The sequence below is a fragment of the Trichogramma pretiosum genome, unplaced genomic scaffold (assembly GCF_000599845.2).
Source record: "Trichogramma pretiosum strain Unisexual culture from Peru unplaced genomic scaffold, Tpre_2.0 scaffold16, whole genome shotgun sequence".
NCBI lineage: Eukaryota > Metazoa > Arthropoda > Insecta > Hymenoptera > Trichogrammatidae > Trichogramma > Trichogramma pretiosum.
In genome coordinates, this window is record NW_019641647.1 from 1,647,623 (window position 1) to 1,665,701 (window position 18,079).

The 18,079-nt window shown below is 34.6% G+C and overlaps 3 protein-coding genes across 3 annotated transcripts in view; 2 read left to right on the forward strand and 1 right to left on the reverse strand.

The window, feature by feature from the left end:
* LOC106659325 (synapsin) overlaps positions 1 to 4,666 on the forward strand; it is a 35,787-nt gene extending 31,121 nt beyond the window's left edge. Inside the window, exons 7-10 of the mRNA XM_014381807.2 lie at positions 1,005 to 1,210; positions 1,367 to 1,631; positions 3,074 to 3,338; positions 3,419 to 4,666. Of these exons, the coding sequence (XP_014237293.2) occupies positions 1,005 to 1,210; positions 1,367 to 1,631; positions 3,074 to 3,338; positions 3,419 to 3,612 (930 nt within the window). The 3' untranslated portion in view covers positions 3,613 to 4,666. The remainder of the gene's footprint in view (positions 1 to 1,004; positions 1,211 to 1,366; positions 1,632 to 3,073; positions 3,339 to 3,418) is intronic.
* A 4,262-nt stretch (positions 4,667 to 8,928) lies between these two features.
* LOC106659368 (activin receptor type-1-like) lies at positions 8,929 to 17,803 on the forward strand. The gene is made up of 8 exons (XM_014381898.2): positions 8,929 to 9,344; positions 14,713 to 14,839; positions 14,932 to 15,151; positions 15,234 to 15,508; positions 15,581 to 15,961; positions 16,063 to 16,334; positions 16,395 to 16,629; positions 16,699 to 17,803. The coding sequence occupies exons 2-8, from the start codon at positions 14,744 to 14,746 to the stop codon at positions 16,834 to 16,836; spliced, it is 1,617 nt and encodes a 538-aa protein (XP_014237384.1). The 5' UTR covers positions 8,929 to 9,344; positions 14,713 to 14,743; the 3' UTR covers positions 16,837 to 17,803.
* Positions 10,880 to 14,685, reverse strand: LOC106659367 (putative ATP-dependent RNA helicase DHX33). Its single transcript, XM_014381897.2, has 6 exons — positions 13,764 to 14,685; positions 12,690 to 13,301; positions 12,375 to 12,607; positions 11,754 to 12,303; positions 11,386 to 11,662; positions 10,880 to 11,275 (listed from the first exon to the last, which is right to left on the reverse strand). Exons 1-6 carry the CDS (start codon positions 13,847 to 13,849, stop codon positions 11,096 to 11,098), a joined length of 1,938 nt encoding a protein of 645 aa, XP_014237383.1. The 5' UTR covers positions 13,850 to 14,685; the 3' UTR covers positions 10,880 to 11,095.
* Positions 17,804 to 18,079: the final 276 nt, after the last annotated feature.

Here is an 18,079-nt window from a genome sequence, read left to right on the forward strand (position 1 = left end):
CCCACCGCAGCCAAAGGCTTATCTCCGCCACTCGCGCACAGACAGACGCTCTGTACTCCGCAGGCTGCACTTCTGCATTACAGCGCTCGATGTAATAATGCTTGCGCTGCTGCACCAAACATCCTCCGCTATTATCGCGCTCTAACATTCTTCGTTGAGTATGAATCTCGACTCGGGCCTCGGATGGCAGTTCCCTTTGATCTCGCACTTCTTTCTGACGTCTGAATAATTTACCCGACTACTTATGTGCGTCTTCGCAACAAAACCATATTGACCAATTCCTTTCTTCGTTTCAATTGTGTCGCCATTTCAATTATTTAAATTTTTGTAATTAATTTACCCTGGACTGAAATCCGATCAACGGATCTATTTTCGCCCTCGAAACTTCCAAATTAAAACTCTGACTGACCTGCACAAAAAGGACATTGATGCAGCTTTTATAGAACGTAACAAGTACTTAATCACCAAATAACATTGCTCTTTGCTTCGAATCGAACAGCTTGATTAAATTTTTTTCCAACAAATTACAATCAATTAATTTGTTTTTTAAATTCATTGCAGATTGTTACCTTTTTGTGTTTTTAACTAGTCAGAAAAGTATAAAAGATAAACGGAAAATTAAGATAGCCTGAAGTGTTAAATATAAAATTAAATGATTACCGAAATTTTCGTAAGAGCCCCGCGAGTTGTCTTTACATTCTACGCGCAGTAATGCTCAAACGAGCCATTTCATGCTACCACGAGGCTTTTTTAATTAAAAAAGAGCAACTACGCTCTTCCTGAGACAAACGGGTATCATTCATTTGAAATAAGTGTCGGAAGGGAAAGACGCTTTAGTCTTGGCAGATCCTCCCTGTTTTAGAACTCACCTAGGAGAAAACTTAATGAACCGAGTGCTTTCGTAATTAGAGACCCAAAGAAATAATCGAAACCATTATAAAATGTTACAGGTCTATACCTCAAACGGCTTACCTTCAATATCCTTTTTTTTCTTTTCTTTACAGGTGAACGCTAATCGTTATCCGACGGTCGTGAAACTGGGCCACGCTCACGGTGGTGTGGGTAAGGCCAAGGCCGAAAATTGTCAAGAGTTTCAGGATCTGGCCTCGCTCGCCGCCCTCAGCAACTGTTACATCACGGCCGAACCCTACGTCGACACCAAGTACGATGTTCACGTACAAAAGATCGGCAACAACTACAAGGCTTTCATGTAAGCAGTGTTTTTCAAGCGCGATCATTTTTTGTTTTCTTCGGCTTTTCCTTTAAATGAAAAAAAGGTTTTTTAAATTGATAGTTATAAAAGATATTTAAATATGACTAAACGTGTCCAATGAAACAAATATTTATTCAAATTTCAAATATGCAGGCGCAAAAGCATAACTGGAAATTGGAAATCTAATACTGGTTCGGCGATGCTGGAACAGTTGCCAGTATCGGATAAACATCGCGGTTGGGTGGACCAAGTGTGCCAATTATTTGGCGGTCTTGACATTTGTGCCATCGAGTTGCTGGTCGGTAAAGACGGCAGAGAGTACATCATCGAAGTCAACGACAGTGCCCTGTCACTTATGGGTGATACTCAGGAAGAAGATCGTCGACATATTGCCGAGCTTGTGGCCGCCAAAATGCAGGTGTGTTTTATTTGTATTTTTATACACAATCAGTATGGAATAAAATAGTACAAATTTTATAACAAGGAAATAATCCGGTTATTAATTTTTACTATGGTAGTATGGTCTATACGAACGTTTAGTCAGTGCCACAGAAATTTTTCACTGCATTGTTCCGAAAATTATTTGACTAGTACAACATTTTTCATGCATCAAACCAATAAAAATTAAAAAAAAATATATTAATAAATGATTTAGCCCCTTCATGTAAAAAGAAAAGTCGACTATTTTTGCACCGTAAATTCAATCGACAATTTTGGATGGTATTTATTTAAATTTTCCGGACTAACATCGCGGAATAATAATTCAACGCATTTTCAATACCAGAAAAACTTTATGATAAAATTTAGAACCGCAATAAAAATTATAGTTTGCCGCCAGTAAGCTATGATTTTAATTTCTTTCAAGTATAAATAGTAAATCACTGCCCTAGGCGGCGAAAAACAAACAGATAAGCCCCAGAATATGTGTAATTAGAGATGAAAACGTGCTCTAGGGCTGTCTTTTTTCGCGGCTTAGACCTGTATGCTATGTTTCATACCCAGTGGCTTGAAAATCGCTCTTCTTGCTTTGCGCAGCGGCAGGAAAGTAGTCACTTTCGTGTTGCTGGTATTAAAAATGATTTCCGTAAATTTATTATAAATCCATATCGAGAATAAACTTGTATGTAATATCTGTGGTGAAAGGACCAAACAAGTCCATAATTTTTTTCTCCGTATTGTTAACATGATGCGCTCTTTAATAATTTGATAAATGCATAAGTCATATAAGCTACCTCTACGTCTTATAATAAATTTGATTACAAGAGTTTCAGCTTCCAATTTTTCGCGTGCAGTTAGGCACGCACGTACAATCCAAAATGCCTTTTTTCGAAAACATTAAAAGCGGGCTCAAGTCGTTTTAAACTTTACATCACAGATATCAGTCAAGTGTTGTTGTTTTTTTACCGAAGCTGGAATTGCAAGTTTTATGGGAAGACAAGAAAACTCGGGACAATAAGTTATTGATTTCTCGTTTAAAATTGACGTTTATAAAGCAAACGATTTGCTGCCACAGTATACGTTTCCTTCTTTACACGCTGCTCTCGCAATTACTCGACTTTCGTACTTTCCTTTACTTTTGCGCTTGATGAAAAGGATGTAATTTCTTCTCGTACCTCCTCTTCTTATTTTTTAATTAAATAACAGATGGCTTTTTTGTTCGTTGAGAAAGATGAGATATTTTCTCTTATCTGATAATGATAATTTAAAAAGGGATTCGATACCTCATCAAAGTCATATTCTTATATTTTTATGTTAGTCTAAAAATCGTATTAAGCCACAATAAGTAGTTAATTGAATTAGTTATTAGTATAAATTAACAGTCTAGTGCACACATAAACGGCTCGTGAAATTTGTTCACAGGCCTATTGCCGACCACCGTCGCAGTTAACGAAGACGAATTCGCGCGGTTCCATGTCCTCGACATCGGGACTGTCATCGCCGACAGAAGAACGTGGACCACCACTGGGCCCACCGCCGCCAGCCCCTCCAAGCTCGCACGGCAGCATCACCTCTATGACCAGCGGCCTCGGCTCTACCAGCTCGGTTTCGGCTCTCAACTCCGTTAACGACTCCGCACCTGGGCCGCCCGATCATCATCCGCCGCTGCAGAGACGCGACTCCCAAGGTAATCACGAGTTCCGACTCGAGTCTCGAGCTCTCCAGTCTTTGGGCTTGCAAGATTGATTTCACGTTTCGTTCTTGCAGCTTCCCAATCGAGTTCGGTGAGTAGTGCCCCGTCGGTGGGTAGACGTACGGAAGAGCCACCACCGGTACCTCCGACGACGCGTTTGCCGTTTCATCGTCAAGGTAGTCAGTCGCAGCCGGCTCCAGGTGAGGACACCGAGGACACTATGAAGAATTTGCGCAAGACCTTCGCCGGCATATTCGGTGATATGTAAGCTGCACTGATCCTGCAGTACAAAATACCCCAGCATTGTCAACTCGCACATACATAGAGTCCACAGTGTAAACACTAGCAATGTTTTTAACATCAAATACACCTGACATATGAGCAATTCGCGTGACGACGTTAAGTGGAATCGACAAAGAATTATGAATTATTTTTCTTTTCGACCAAAAAACCTACGCTGAGACTGAGAATTAAAGTTTTCAATATACAATTTTACCAACGTTTAATTTAGGTACTTTTTACATGGACACGAGAGAGACTGAATACGTTGAATAATGTAACAATCTCGCCGCACCGTCCCCGAGATACTTGAAGCGTTATTTGAATTTTTTTCAAACCAAATCACATCGAAAAATTGATTCTAAATGTTTTCAATTTTACCTAAACTACTCGTTCGTGCGGGTGCTCATTGCATTTATGTTAAACGTGTTACAGAGAATAAAGAGGTTTAAAAAATGTTAAAAGGAGAAGTGATAATTTCAAAAAATTGAAAACATTTTAAAAATTTTCGGAATGGGGAATAATAAATCATTGTAGGAGCACTGATGAATGAACATGTGGCTTCATTAACGAAAAAGAATAAAAAAATTTATATCCTCATATTAATAGCAATAATCTCAACTCTTTATAATTAAAAAAATAAAACTCAAGTTATCTCTGTCCTTTAAATCGAAATTGATCTTTTAGTATGATATATAGTAAAGAGTATTCCTCGTGATTCGGAATTTTACAAGTCATTTTTTTTCTCTTTCTCTCTCCTTTAGGAGCGATCGTGAAGTCTTTGTATCTATACACGGCAAATTGTTGTTTACCAATGTAATGGTACCTTATACCTATAATGTATTACTGTCTTCATAAATTATAAAAAATATTATATTATATATATTATATTATGTATGTTAAGAGGTCACAATTGTGTACAAGTGCAACTTACATGCGCTAGGTATGCATATCGTTTGAGTATTCACAAGAACCATATAATTAGCTCATCAAAATATAAAAGACACGCGATGTATTTACGTGTGCGAAAATAATTGGAAAAATCTCAAAATAGAAAAAAGCGTGCAGAGGCCATCGAATCATATCATTCTATCATGCAATCCATACACATCATTACACATTTGCAAAGAATTACTTTATAAACGCAGCCATATGCAAACAATTGTATGTGTTTACCATTTTAATATAATCAGAGACATATTATATGTATACATCCGCGCCCATTTTATCATAAAACTCATGGCTGGGCCCATATTCTAGATATACATCTTAAAGCAAATTTTGAAATTTGAATATTTAAATGTTTTTTGGAAGGGTGGCAGTATATATAAATGAAATATATATATATATATATATATGTGACGAATCTATATATATCGTATCAAAAAAGGCTGCGATAACGCAGATAATAATAATAATGAGATTTAGGATTAAACTGAACTTTCGACTGTCATTCTGGCTCAAATTAATCGACCAGTTACATATTCTGTTCTCTACACACCTGGTGTGTAGACTGGAATCAGTGAACATTTTTTCTTCGATATGTGCAATGAAAAATGATACTGATATGAAGTTTAATTACATCGGTTAATGCAATTTTGTTTCATTAATATGGTTAAAAGAAATTTATTCACTATATGGGAACGATATTTTCATTTACAGGGTATTATTAATGATGTTGATGAATTTCACTCTGGCGAGTGTTTAAAACGGACAGAAACCCAATAAACCAAACCAAGTCGTCTAGAGATGCTAATTTTGCTATTTATACATTTTTTAACCTCGCTAATTACAATTAGTTATAACATATCTCCTAAAATACCTGATTGATAACGGTTCACTCATCAAATGAGTAATTTTCCAGAGAGCCTATATTTGATTATACACAAAGAAAGGCAAAAAGATACTCTAGTGCTTTATTAATTGTTGTTTTAAAGTTATAAAGCTAAAAAAATAGAAGAAATTTTAAAATTAAAAAAAAAAGAGTATTTATATTCTAGAAAAATTGTTGAAGCTTGATGAAAAACTAAAGGATTATATTTATACAAAATAATAATTATTCACGTATTAGGAGAATGATTTTAAAGCTAAATGAAAGGATTTCATTTAATTGACTTCACTTAACAGACTCATGTAGCTTGGTGAGTTTTAACTGTGAATCTTTACAACAAGTCTATTTTTTCTTCATTCAATTTCTCAAAAATATTTTATTCTAATCTTTGATTGTAAAGTAAAATAAAATATTCTGGGTTGTTTCCAAGTAGGTCCGTGAAGAAAATAACCAATGAATATATCAATTGATCTCCTAAAGTTGTTAATAGTTTTCATTCGACGCAAACAAATAATATAAAAACATGCGAGAAAATACTCACAAATGTTGATTCCCATTGCAATGATGAACTTATATTTATCACCACTAACACTCTCTAATCGATTAAATTGTATCTTAATAATAATCACACAAATTATGTCTATTCTATCCTCATTACAATAATGAAAAAACGTGGCATAAATAAGTTTTCGTGTACGCTGTCTCAAGTAAAATAATTATTCAATCAGATTAGCCTTATCAATGTGAAAATAAATGAATGAGCGTAATGCGACTTGATAAGGGGGAGAAAAGATCTAGTGAACTTGAAAGTACATCATATTATTAAATAGCCAGTGGAGGTAAACGAGCAGCAAATTTTGACTTTGCCTCCTTTGATTTCAATGCGTGCTAGAATATAAATTACCATTATTGTAACGTAGAAATTACGTTTAATACTTACTAGCACATTATACAGAGAAACGTCTGCGAACTAGAGTTTTATCATTCGCAACAGTTTTTTCGACAATTCCCTTATACATAACTGGTAGAAATACTCTAGACCATTTTCGCCTCATGATAACACGTATAAATATGATACACGATTAAAAAAGGATATTTCAATCGTCAGATTGCTGTAGGTGCCTAAACGCAATTGGTTTCTGAATGCCAAATTCCAATGATAATATTATACATTGCGATTAAACATATAATAGGGGTATGTGCAGTTGGTGTACATATACGATACTATATAGTGAGATGAATGAAGCTGTTGATGCATACAGGCGAGCTATTGAAATTACAACGAATCTTTATTGAAAAAAAATCGAAGAAAAATCGGCAAATTAAGTTCAAGAGGTCAGAGGGAAGTCGTCATTATTATTGTTATCACGTCGTTTTTGATTGAGTGACGTATCGAGCAGAGAGCGTCGAGATTATTCGGTGGAATTTCGATCTATATAATTGAATCAGTTAAATTGCATCATGGCATTATTTGTCTTTAGCCTCAAGAAAAAAAGTATACACTAATGTAACACGATTGCACAAAACTCACGATGTGCTGATCTGAAAAAAATTATGAGTACGTGGTAACATTTGCACATTATAAATGTAGTTACTCCCTTTGGTCAGATGCACATAAAATAGAATATTATAAATGGACACAATAATCCAGCTATTAACTCAAAACGATAAATAAGCGATTGACGGTTCATGAGAATTATCGAAAATAATAATATCCCAATAATTGCCAACTTTGCGCAAATCCGCCGCGAGACAAAACAAAAAGAAAATGAAGCCTAAAAAAGATGGTCACAAATGAGAAAATACGTAGAATACTTTATTCTGCACAAAACAGTTCACTTTAATTAAATAAAGTAACTGATGACTATTAATATGCACTAAATTGCACTAAATTGATTGGTCGACGTTACAGAAGGGTATAGGTAGTAGATCTGCGTTATAGTTTTTAAACTGCCGTTAAAGCTTTATTACAGATTATTATTTGACAATAGATTATATCTTATACGAATATGAAATAAAAAATTAATGAAGATTATTTATTTGACTTTTTATATATACAGAAGTGATATTTGCATTTAAAAGAAAAAAATTAGGTCATTGATTAGTCATTTAATTTTACGATTGTTACCTTGTCGATCTCGTGCAAAACCAGAGACAGGGTGAAAGAGCTAATAACGAAGTTGATTATAAATAAAATGCTAATTGTCATCTCGTTAGATTCAGAGAAGTCACGTGAAAATAATTATGAATTATGCTTGAAGTGTAAATGTTTGTACCTTATGTTGCGTGCGATAAAGAAATGTAACCGAAAAATTTGCTTGAACTTGTAATAAAAGACAAATAATGTACAGTTTAATGTGCCCTATCAATTTATGGCGAGATTGCGAGGTATATATTTTTATCTCCAGATCGAGATTTGTCTCTTTGTGTGCATATATTTCATGTCCTTTTTTTGAGATGTACATTAAAAGTTACGTTGAAAGCTCGTATTTATTCTTTATTTTAAAGAAGATTTTAGGGAAGAAAAAATTCAACGATAACGACAAATAAGTGTTGAGCAAAGTGAAGCTAAAAATTATCGTCTTCGATAAACGCCATTCAAAAGATGTATTATAATCTATCGACTTCCTGATTTTTTTATTGAGGTATTTGAATTTGTAACTTCAACGTTGGCGAAATGCGATGTAGCAAAAAATAGTTTTGAAGCAAATATCATTTGCATCTGCCAAGGTTGTTAGAGGCCAATGTTATAAAAAAATCGAGTCACCGAGACGGATGAATAAATTTAAAAAAATTGAAAAATGAATAAATAAATGAATAAACCCTTGTATGCTGAAGTATTATATCTCATCAAGACACGATGTATACTCCATTAAGTGTCCTGTAGCAGGCTGCATCTGTTAAGATATCGTTTTACCGAACACGATGTATTTTAACCTGTAACAATAAAATATAAGTCTAAACAAATATTCATAGTATCGTAAATTATTTATTTTCATGGTCAACCTTTGAATATTTAATAAAAATTAGTTTTCTTTTCTTTGAAAATTTAGCAAAAAAATGTTGGAATATTAAAGTTAATCTAAGAGTTAATTAAAATTAGGTTTGTAAATTTATCATGCACTTAAATGTATTTGTAAATAAAATTACGCGAGAACCCTCGAAGAGACCTAGTTTACCAGTTACCAATTTTAAAATAATGCCATAATTTCTCGAAACCAAAAAATTGACGCGAGCAAAAATATTAGCGTATAGAAGTTTACTCGATACGATTGAATTTCACTTTCTCTCATGAAAAGAGACACCGCGAGTTAATTAGCGCATGTATGCGAGTAAATTTTTGCTTCGCAATTCGCATGCTATTGCTCTGCGCGCAGTTTATTTGTAAATAAAAGCTGGTCAGCGCCTCTGACGCTCAGAAAAGTAAGCACTGCTCGGTGGCCTGCCGCCTGCACAGTGCAAAATGCAAACATATACGGCGTTAGGCCAGCTGTTGAACTGCTGTGAATATGGCCGACCGGTGAAGTCACGCGAGACTAGCCTAGTTCGCAGCTCGAATCGTAATGTTTGTATACTCGTAAGATCACAGCAGGACACAAAATTGGCTTCGAGTCTCGTATTCTAGTGCTAGCGAGGGATCGCTTTATCAAAAGAAAATGGTGAAAATAGCAAGTGACTTTATTCAAAGTTACGAGTTAGCGTCGATATTCCGTAGGAACACGGCTGTCTCTGAATTATAATATCCAAGCACGAGTGTAGTGCAGTTTCAGAGGAATTAACCCGTGAGATCTTTTGAAGAGATAAACAATTCGACGCTTCGAAGGATAAAAGTCGGCCAGCAGCTGCAGCGATGGAAGAAACAGCCCAGAAGACTCGCATCGGCTGAAAAGGTGATAGATTTGATACTTATACTCGAGTCCGATGTAATAAGTTGCGAGAGCGGAGGCTGCTGGCATAGCCAGCCGATGTTGCGTGAACTGTGCATAGGCGACAGTGTGGCGCGTGCGATCAGTGCTTATATTGTTTTTATTTTGTTCTCGCGGCGAGGCGCATGAGTTAGAGAGAGAGAGAAGTAGCTGGCGCGTACACACGGCTAAATACATCGAGAATCTCAATATGCACTTGAAAAGCGCACTAAGTATTTGCTGGGCTTTGTGTCAAGTTTTCACGCTTCAGCCAAGTTATTATTCGTATTATTGTTATTCGTTCATCAAAAAATTTGAAGCTATTGAAAATACGCAATTCGTACGCGCACGGAAAAATGCGCTCGGAGGTCACGCTGTTGAGTGCGAAATAATCTATTGATCAATTTTTATTTTTTATTATAATGCATATACAGAAAAAAACATCCACGTAAGAAACGAGAATTTCTATATCACTTGAAAATTAATTTAATATTTTTTACAAGCATCTGCATTTAATTCAACGAATTCGCGTAACTATTTCCATTTTAGTCGATGGCAATTTTGAGTCGTTTCTTGTAATTTACTTTTTTCCAAGTCTCAATACGCTTTGAATGGCATGACTTTCTGAGAAAAATAAATCCCTCTTTCTCTTTTGCCGCAACCTTCGAGGTCGAATCCGCGCACTTGTATGGCCTTTTTATTTCCTTCTGACTTTTAGGATGCGGCTGCCCGCTTAGGAATAATTAATTTTCTAACATTAATATCCGTGTCATGCCTGTTCATATAAACTCTACATCACCTCTATGGCGTTCGCTAGAAAAACTCTCGATCCGCACATGAGTACATTTTGTATTCATACATGAGCACGTACATACAAAACTACCTGCACACTGCTCTGCACACATACGCACACAAACTAACACTACTTGTCTATTCTATTGGTAAAAATAAAAAAAAACAAACTTTACAAGTGAGAGCATCGTAAAAGTTCTTGGCATTTCGCGTGGCTAAACACAGCCAGCTTTGAAGAAAATATCTTTTGTGCTCTTTGAATGCGTCTTAAAATGAAAGAGGGAGAAAAAGGGAAAATATTTTGCAGTCTGTCACTGCTTATATGAGTTGTTCGAAAAATAGAGGAGTAGAGGTGTATATTATAGTATATGCGCGCGGATACAAATGAAATCTCTGAGTTATGTGATTTTGATTAATACGCCGCTGCGCATTATGTACTCATCTTGCCTGGTCTATTATCGTACAGAGCATACATACCACGAACATTCACAATGTTGTACCTGTTAACTCAGCTTGACTCTGACTTTATGGCAAGAATTTGTTCTTCATTCAGAAAAGTTTGTCATGTTAAATGCTATCAATTTATTGACATGGAGTTATTACTTTAATCATAATGTCACAAGATTTATTTATCATGTAAAATTCAATCAACTTAAAGAGCGGTAGGTTTCATATAATCGTTAATCATAATTAGCAATTGTTTCAGTCTAAATGAATAAATTGCTTTGTTTTTATTATTAATTTTTAATAATTTTTAAATTTTAAATTTTTATTAACATGTTGCTGTACAATTAATTCACAGGAAAATAGCTTAACATAGGAATAAATGTACAAATATTGAAAAAATATGAAATAATTCATAAATTGTGAAGTCTAATGAATTATTAACAATTAATTCTAAACTAAAAAACGCAAATATGTACATTTTATGTAGACATAATTTATTACTCTCTCCTTGCCTTTTTTGTTGCACTTTTTTCTACTAGCCATGAAGGATCTATGACTGAAAGACCTCTGATATAACACTTTCCAGTAAGAACAACTTCTGTATATAAAACTAACTTAGGATATGTTCCATTGAGTATGGATGATGGATGAATGGCTACTGGTTGTCTTGTTGTTACCTTAACAAAGAAAAAGTCAATTATTAGTGAATCAGATTTATCTGTCGTAAAAATGAGAAAAAAGAACAAAATTGTCATTCTCATATTTCTTATAGATTAAAATTATTTACCGAAATATATGTCTGATCTCTCTGCAACTCAGCCAAATTATCACTCAAACCTTCAAGAAGAGCTCTCCTGAGATTTTCAGTATTTTTTCCACAAGAGCTCATTTCTAGCTTTGCACGTTCAGTTACAGTGACTAGTTGTTGTCTTACATTAAGGGCATATTCAAGATTTCTGTGGTGTAAAAAGTTTTCATGACAATAGTTCTTCTTATTTTTTGCTTGCAAGTATCCTCTATATACATTGAGTAGCATAACATGGTCACCTTCATCTGATCCAAATCTATTAATGAAGTTAAATTAAAAGCATGAGCATTATAAATTTTTTATTGTTCTTTCAATGTTTTAATGAAATATTATTTATATACACATACCTTGACCGAGCTCTCAAAGCTTCTTCTCGTTTTGATGGGGGATCAACAAAAACATTTTCTCCAGATAAAAGAGCTATCACAGATAGTGCTTCTTCCAAGCAGTTCTGCTCAGCTGAAGCAAATATCACTTTTGTAAATCTTGGATCTAATGGGAATAGAGCCATTTTTCTACCAAGATCGGTTAACTGAAATGGTGTACCAGATACAGCCCCTAATTTTTCTAGACAAAACATAGCATTTTCTATTGCTTCTTGAGGTGGTTTATCCATGAAATTAAATTTAGTAATATCGATTTTTATTGCTAAAAGTGATAAAGCTACGCCAGATAATGAGCTCCTTTGGATTTCTGGAATAGGCATTTCTTTAAACTTTTCAAATTCTGATTCAGTATAAGTTCTATAACATACTCCTGGTGCTTCCCGACCAGCACGACCTAGTCTTTGAAAAGCTTGTGCTTTTGAAACTTTTTCAACTTTTAATACATCAAATCCTGTGTGTGGATTGTGAGTACGTTGTTTTACAACACCAGTATCAATAACAGTTCGAATTCCTAAAAAAGATCAATAAATTTTTATTTGAATACTTAATTTTTATATTTAACTTGAAAATCATATGATGTACCTCCTATGGTTACAGATGTCTCTGCAACATTCGTAGAAAAAATAATCTTTCTCATTCCTGGTTGGGAAGGCTTGAATGCCTCTAATTGTTGATATGTTGGCAGTGCAGAATAAAGGGGAAATATTTTCAATCCAGGATAACCTTTTCCTTCTAATTGTTTAGCTGCTTTTTTTGCTGCTGTAACAGCAGCTTCAATCTCTTCTTGACCAGTTAAAAATACCAGTATGTCTTCACTATAATATAGAGAAAAATTAATAATAATACAGTATACCATCAGTCAACGTTTTCAGTAATCATCAACAGTAAAATACATACTTTGGTGGAGTGTTTCTGTGTACTTGAAAAACGGTTGCTAAAGCAGAAAATGCATAATCATCTTGAGTTGTTTTAGCATGAAATATTTTTACTGGATGCTGTCGTCCTTCAAGATAAACTGCAGGTGCTTGAAAATATGTTGTAAATTTGTCAACATCCATAGTAGCAGACATGACTATGATTTTTAATGGTGGCATTTTTTTGGCAAATCTTAGTTTTTGTGCTCTTTTGACAACACCAAGCAATACATCAGTTTGAACTGATCTTTCATGGGCTTCATCCAAGATTATTACAGAGTATTCTGATAGTTGGTTGTTTGACATAGCTTCTCTCATCATCATACCATCAGTTAAATACTTGATTCTAGTTTCTGAAGAAGTCACATCTTCAAATCTAACAGACCATCCAACGAGTTTTCCAGGTTCAGTATTTAGCTCCTGAGCTACCCTTCTAGCAACACTGACAGCAGCAACTCGTCTTGGTTGAGTTATGGCAATCTTTTTTTTTGCTAAACCAGCTTGTAAGAGAAATTGTGGAATTTGAGTAGTTTTTCCACTACCGGTTTCTCCAACAACAATTAATGTATCGTTTTTATTAATTTGTGCCAGCAATCTGAAGCAAAAAAAAATCAAAAAATAAGACTAGGGAAGTAGTAATAAAGTCTTACAATTAACAGAAATTTCTCGCATCAACATTTCACAATGCTTAAAAAGAGTTTTATAAAATAAAGATGCTTGATTAAAATTGCTAATAAACTTTTTTTAAAAACTCACGTAAAATAGTTTTGAGGAAACATTGAGGTGTCAAAGATCACAGATAAAATAAAACAATAACGAATCTGAACAACGAATCGAAATATTAAATAACAAAAGTTTAATCCTCGAACTTATTCACTTGGAAACAATAGATAAACGTTGTGTGTTCACGCACCAACCACCGATGATACATCCAAACATTTTAAAGTGTAAACATAAATCAATATCACCCCGAAATAGCAATAAGAAAATAAAAAATTGGAAAATTTACTTTTACTGTAGCCAAAAAATACAAGCTAACTAATAAAAAAATACTCACTTTTTCCTTAACCTAAAAACTGGTAAACTCTTTCGATCCTCGTCAAGTTTTCTTTTTTTGGCCGGTGGTGCTTGCTCGACACACATGGTTAAAAAATATGTTCTGTTTGTTGTATTCACTGTATAAAAAATCGTTTTTCAAAGAGTCTGTCAGTTACACTATCAGTCAAAATGTAAAGCACATGTACATGTTGGTAGTTGAACGCTACCGACGACTGTCATAAACTCGCACGTGGATGTAGAAGTCAGATCATGGGCGCACCAAACCAAGTACGAATTACGGCTGCGTGTATAACAACTTAACCTTAAGCGTGAAGGAACTTAACTGTATTATATGCACTGCTGAGTGCTGTCTGCCATGCAGTGGTTATGCGTCGATCGTCACTGCCACCTAGATGATTAAAGCGCGCGAATACTTTGAATAGTTTTTTCATGCTACTGTAGCATACGAACATTTGAGAGCATGAATTTCTCACTGTGTCCAACTTGGTCAATATATCTTTCAAAATTTTTTTTTTGGAAATTGTTGAAGTGAAATATAAACAGGCGTTTATTTGTCTATTTAAACAATTTTAATTTTCTATTTATTTTATACGATATAGAATTAATGCAATTTTTCAAAGAAATCCCCATGCAAAATAATCTCGATTATAATCTTGTAATTTCTTATTTCTAATCACTTGCTAATTTAGTGTATAATTTGTATTTACATGTTAATAGATAATTATAGGAGTTGAACAGAGTAAACTTACACAACACACAGCATTCTTTCTTATCCCATAAGTTTTGTCAACCGATTCGATTACACTTACGTACACGAAAGTACGTAATTAAATTGTGCAACCGCGTTCGGCTCCTATCAATGTTTACAATGCATTAGGGAATGATTTATAGTGCACACAGATTAAAATATCATGCATTCACTAATATAGATAAATTGTTATTTTTAGTTTATCAGTTTATATATAAATCTGAAGCCTAATGTCTCCTCCAAGAAAGATGCAGCCCAAAATGAAGTGTTACGTTTGCGAAAATGATGAGTGTGACAAACCAAAGGTGTGCGAAAACGCCATTTTGGTAAGTGGACTTTATAAATGAACAAAATTGATCACGATAGATCGTCAATGTCAGACTATTTAATCAAGTTATCTTTGCTTTGATGAGTACAGTGCTTCAAATCGGCCGTAAGAGAGCACGATGGTACGACGCGAATCAGCAGAGGCTGTGTTCTGCAGCGAGAGCATGTGCCTCTCTACTGCAACAAACACTTGGCGAGCGGCGCGTCCAACGACAACATCCAAATTGGCGCCGGCTCGTTCCATACGATTTGTTGTCAAGAGGAGTTCTGCAATTCGGGACCCTTTCCAGAACTTCGAGGACCTCCACCAAGTACGCATTATTTCATCTCTCTAAACTCAATCGAATCAATTAAATCAAACCTTTTCAAACTTTCTATTTACTCGATTAACAGGTGATTTGAACAAAATAGGTTTGCATGCCAGACTTGTACTTTACATGTTGCCACTCTTTGTTTTTTTCACCATAATCTTCGCAACGCTATACCTCGTACGTAAGAAGAAACGAGATGTTTCGACATTACCTCGACGCGATAAAAAGCTTGTCGAGACGGGTTGTGAACAACAAATGCTCGTATTTGCAACCGGCGCTAGCCCCAATGGCCACGCTCAAGGTGCCAACAGCACCAATGAAATTCGTGCTACGGCAGCCGGAGACAGTACGCTTAAGGTATGACGTTTATTTTTCTCGCTCAAAATATTCTCCTGATGTATCGTTAACAAACATCATTTAATCTTGCAGGAATATTTGGAAGGGCAAAGCTTAACGAGCGGATCGGGATCTGGTCTGCCTTTGCTCGTTCAACGAACTCTGTCCAAGCAAGTGGCCCTGGTAGAGTGCCTCAGCGCCAGTGGTAATAGTATCATCGGTAGCGGCAGTTTTGGCCGCGAGATATGGCGCGGAGTCTGGCACGGAGAGAACGTGGCGGTGAAAATATTTTGCTCCCGAGATGAGGCCAAATGGGCTCGAGAAACCGAAGTGTACTCTCAGCTTTTGCCTTCCAGACACGACAATATCCTCGGGTATATTGGCAGTGACATGACCAGTAGGGCCAGCTGTACCCAATTGTGGGTTGTCACGCATTATCACTCCTCAGGATCTCTTTACCACCATTTGCTTCACGTGAGATACATTTTTATTATTCATTAATTCAGGCATCTTAAATTAAGTCTTATAACAAAATGTAATAATAATATTTTAATTTTTTTTTCGCAATGTCACAGCTTGTTAAGGCCATGAACCACGAACAAATGTTCAATATTTGCTTGAGCATTGCTAATGGTTTGTTATATTTGCACACGGAGATTCACGGCACTCAAGGCAAGCCTGCGATGGCGCATCGCAACCTCAAGTCTAAGAATATCATTGTCAAAAACAATGGAGCTTGTGCGATTGCTGACCTCTCGTGTTGCGCTACACAAGATAAACTCACCGAGAGGTTCGACACCAGACTATCATCGCGACGATATATGAGCCCGGAACTACTTGACCAGACGTAAGTATTCTCGAAATTTGATCCGACTAAAATTATTTATAAAAATGATTTCTTTTACAGCTATGACCACGAGTGTCTGGAGGGATTCCGTCGAGCCGACATTTACAGTCTTGGACTTATTTTTTGGGAAGTTTGCACGAGATGTTCTAGTAATGGTGTTGCTTCTGATTATTCGGCTCCATTCGCCGAATGGCTTACGAACGACAAACAAGAGCCAACTTATGAAGAAATGGTTAAACTCGTAGTTACTGATCAACGAAGACCTCACATCCCCAATCGTTGGCATACGGACCCGGTATTTTACATTATTCGAACTTTTAACCTTTTAAACCTCGTGAAATGCATTTTAAATTTTCTTTTTCAGAGTTTATCTGGAATGGCTCATATGATAAGTGAATGTTGGCACCAAAAAGCTGCAGCAAGACTTCCAATCCTGCGAATAAAAAAAACACTTGTAAAATTAGCTACAAGTGACCCTGATGTTGATCTGCCCATAGATTAAATTACGACAGTAATTTTATAAATTTAAAATTGTACATATTTAATTAGTGATAGTTAGTTTTTAAGTAATTAAAGCAAAAATTCAGTTTAAATAATGTGCTTAGTACGTTCATACTGAGCAAAGATTTGTTAAAATTGGAAAATACTCACTTCTCAATTTTATAGTAATTTGGACTAAAATTAATCGACATGAAAATTTTATGAAAATTTTTAATACCAATTCTTTTTTAAAACTAAGTGATAGTTATTTATCTCGTTAGACGAATGTTCATGCGATATTGTTATTGATAATTATTAAGTAATTTTATTAATTTTTAGTGTAATCCTCTTTTAGAATTATTTTCAAACTTCGGCCAATCGAGAAGATTAATTGGTATTTTATGAAAGCAATTACATGACTTGTAAGATGATGAATGGAACAACATTTTAAATCAATTTTGTATTTAAATATACAGTGCCAAAATGAACTTGTACTGATCGATGATAGGTGCTTGTACTTAATTCAAATGAATTTATACTGTATTATTTTAGCGATTTAAAACATAAAGTAATTTATGAACATTGCATCAATGACAAAAGAGATACTTATCTTAACTTATGGAAAAATACTTGCATTAAGGCCAATAAATAGATAAAATATTTCATTTAACTAATTGAATCAGCTTCTAATTTTAATTATATGCACGTACTCAAATAGTGAAATGATTATTTTAGTAATGACATGAACTCAATATAATTATGCGTTTGAAAAAACATTCAGTGATTTAAATAATTTTATATAATTTATGTTTTATAACTGATTAATCAACGTTCGAAACTAAACTTTTATGTTCATAGTAAATGTAACTCCTAGCTTATAAATAATTCACCGATCGGCTTAAAAATAGATAACATTGTACCAACGTAATTTACAAATAATTGAATATTCTAAAAGATATTAGAAAAAAATGAAAAAAATGAAAAAAATGAAAAAAATTCAAATGTCTATTTTAAATTTAATCTTATTGAGCAATATTTTATAATGAAGGTTTTAGATATATATCTTATTTTTATAATTGTAATAAAACTTGGAAGGATTTTAAGTTTATTGTTTTGAGTAATAAGTTGATTTTATTGTAAACTAACGAAAGTGTTCCTATAATTATTATATCTAAGATCGATTAAGATCAAGTCTGCTCATGTAGGTATGAAAAAACAAGAGATTGCGTGAAAAATGATGAAAGTTTCATTATGTAAATAAAGAA

Coding starts and splice junctions, on each gene's coding strand:
- LOC106659367 (XM_014381897.2), bottom strand. CDS start 13,849: ATGTGTGTCGAGCAAGCACCACCGGCCAAAAAAAGAAAACTTGACGAG. Junction 12,304..12,374: donor GACATCTGTAACCATAGGAG/GTACATCATATG, acceptor GATCTTTTTTAG/GAATTCGAACTGTTATTGAT. Junction 11,663..11,753: donor GCTTTGAGAGCTCGGTCAAG/GTATGTGTATAT, acceptor CTTCATTAATAG/ATTTGGATCAGATGAAGGTG.
- LOC106659368 (XM_014381898.2), top strand. CDS start 14,744: ATGTCTCCTCCAAGAAAGATGCAGCCCAAAATGAAGTGTTACGTTTGC. Junction 15,152..15,233: donor ACTTCGAGGACCTCCACCAA/GTACGCATTATT, acceptor CTCGATTAACAG/GTGATTTGAACAAAATAGGT. Junction 15,962..16,062: donor TTTACCACCATTTGCTTCAC/GTGAGATACATT, acceptor GCAATGTCACAG/CTTGTTAAGGCCATGAACCA.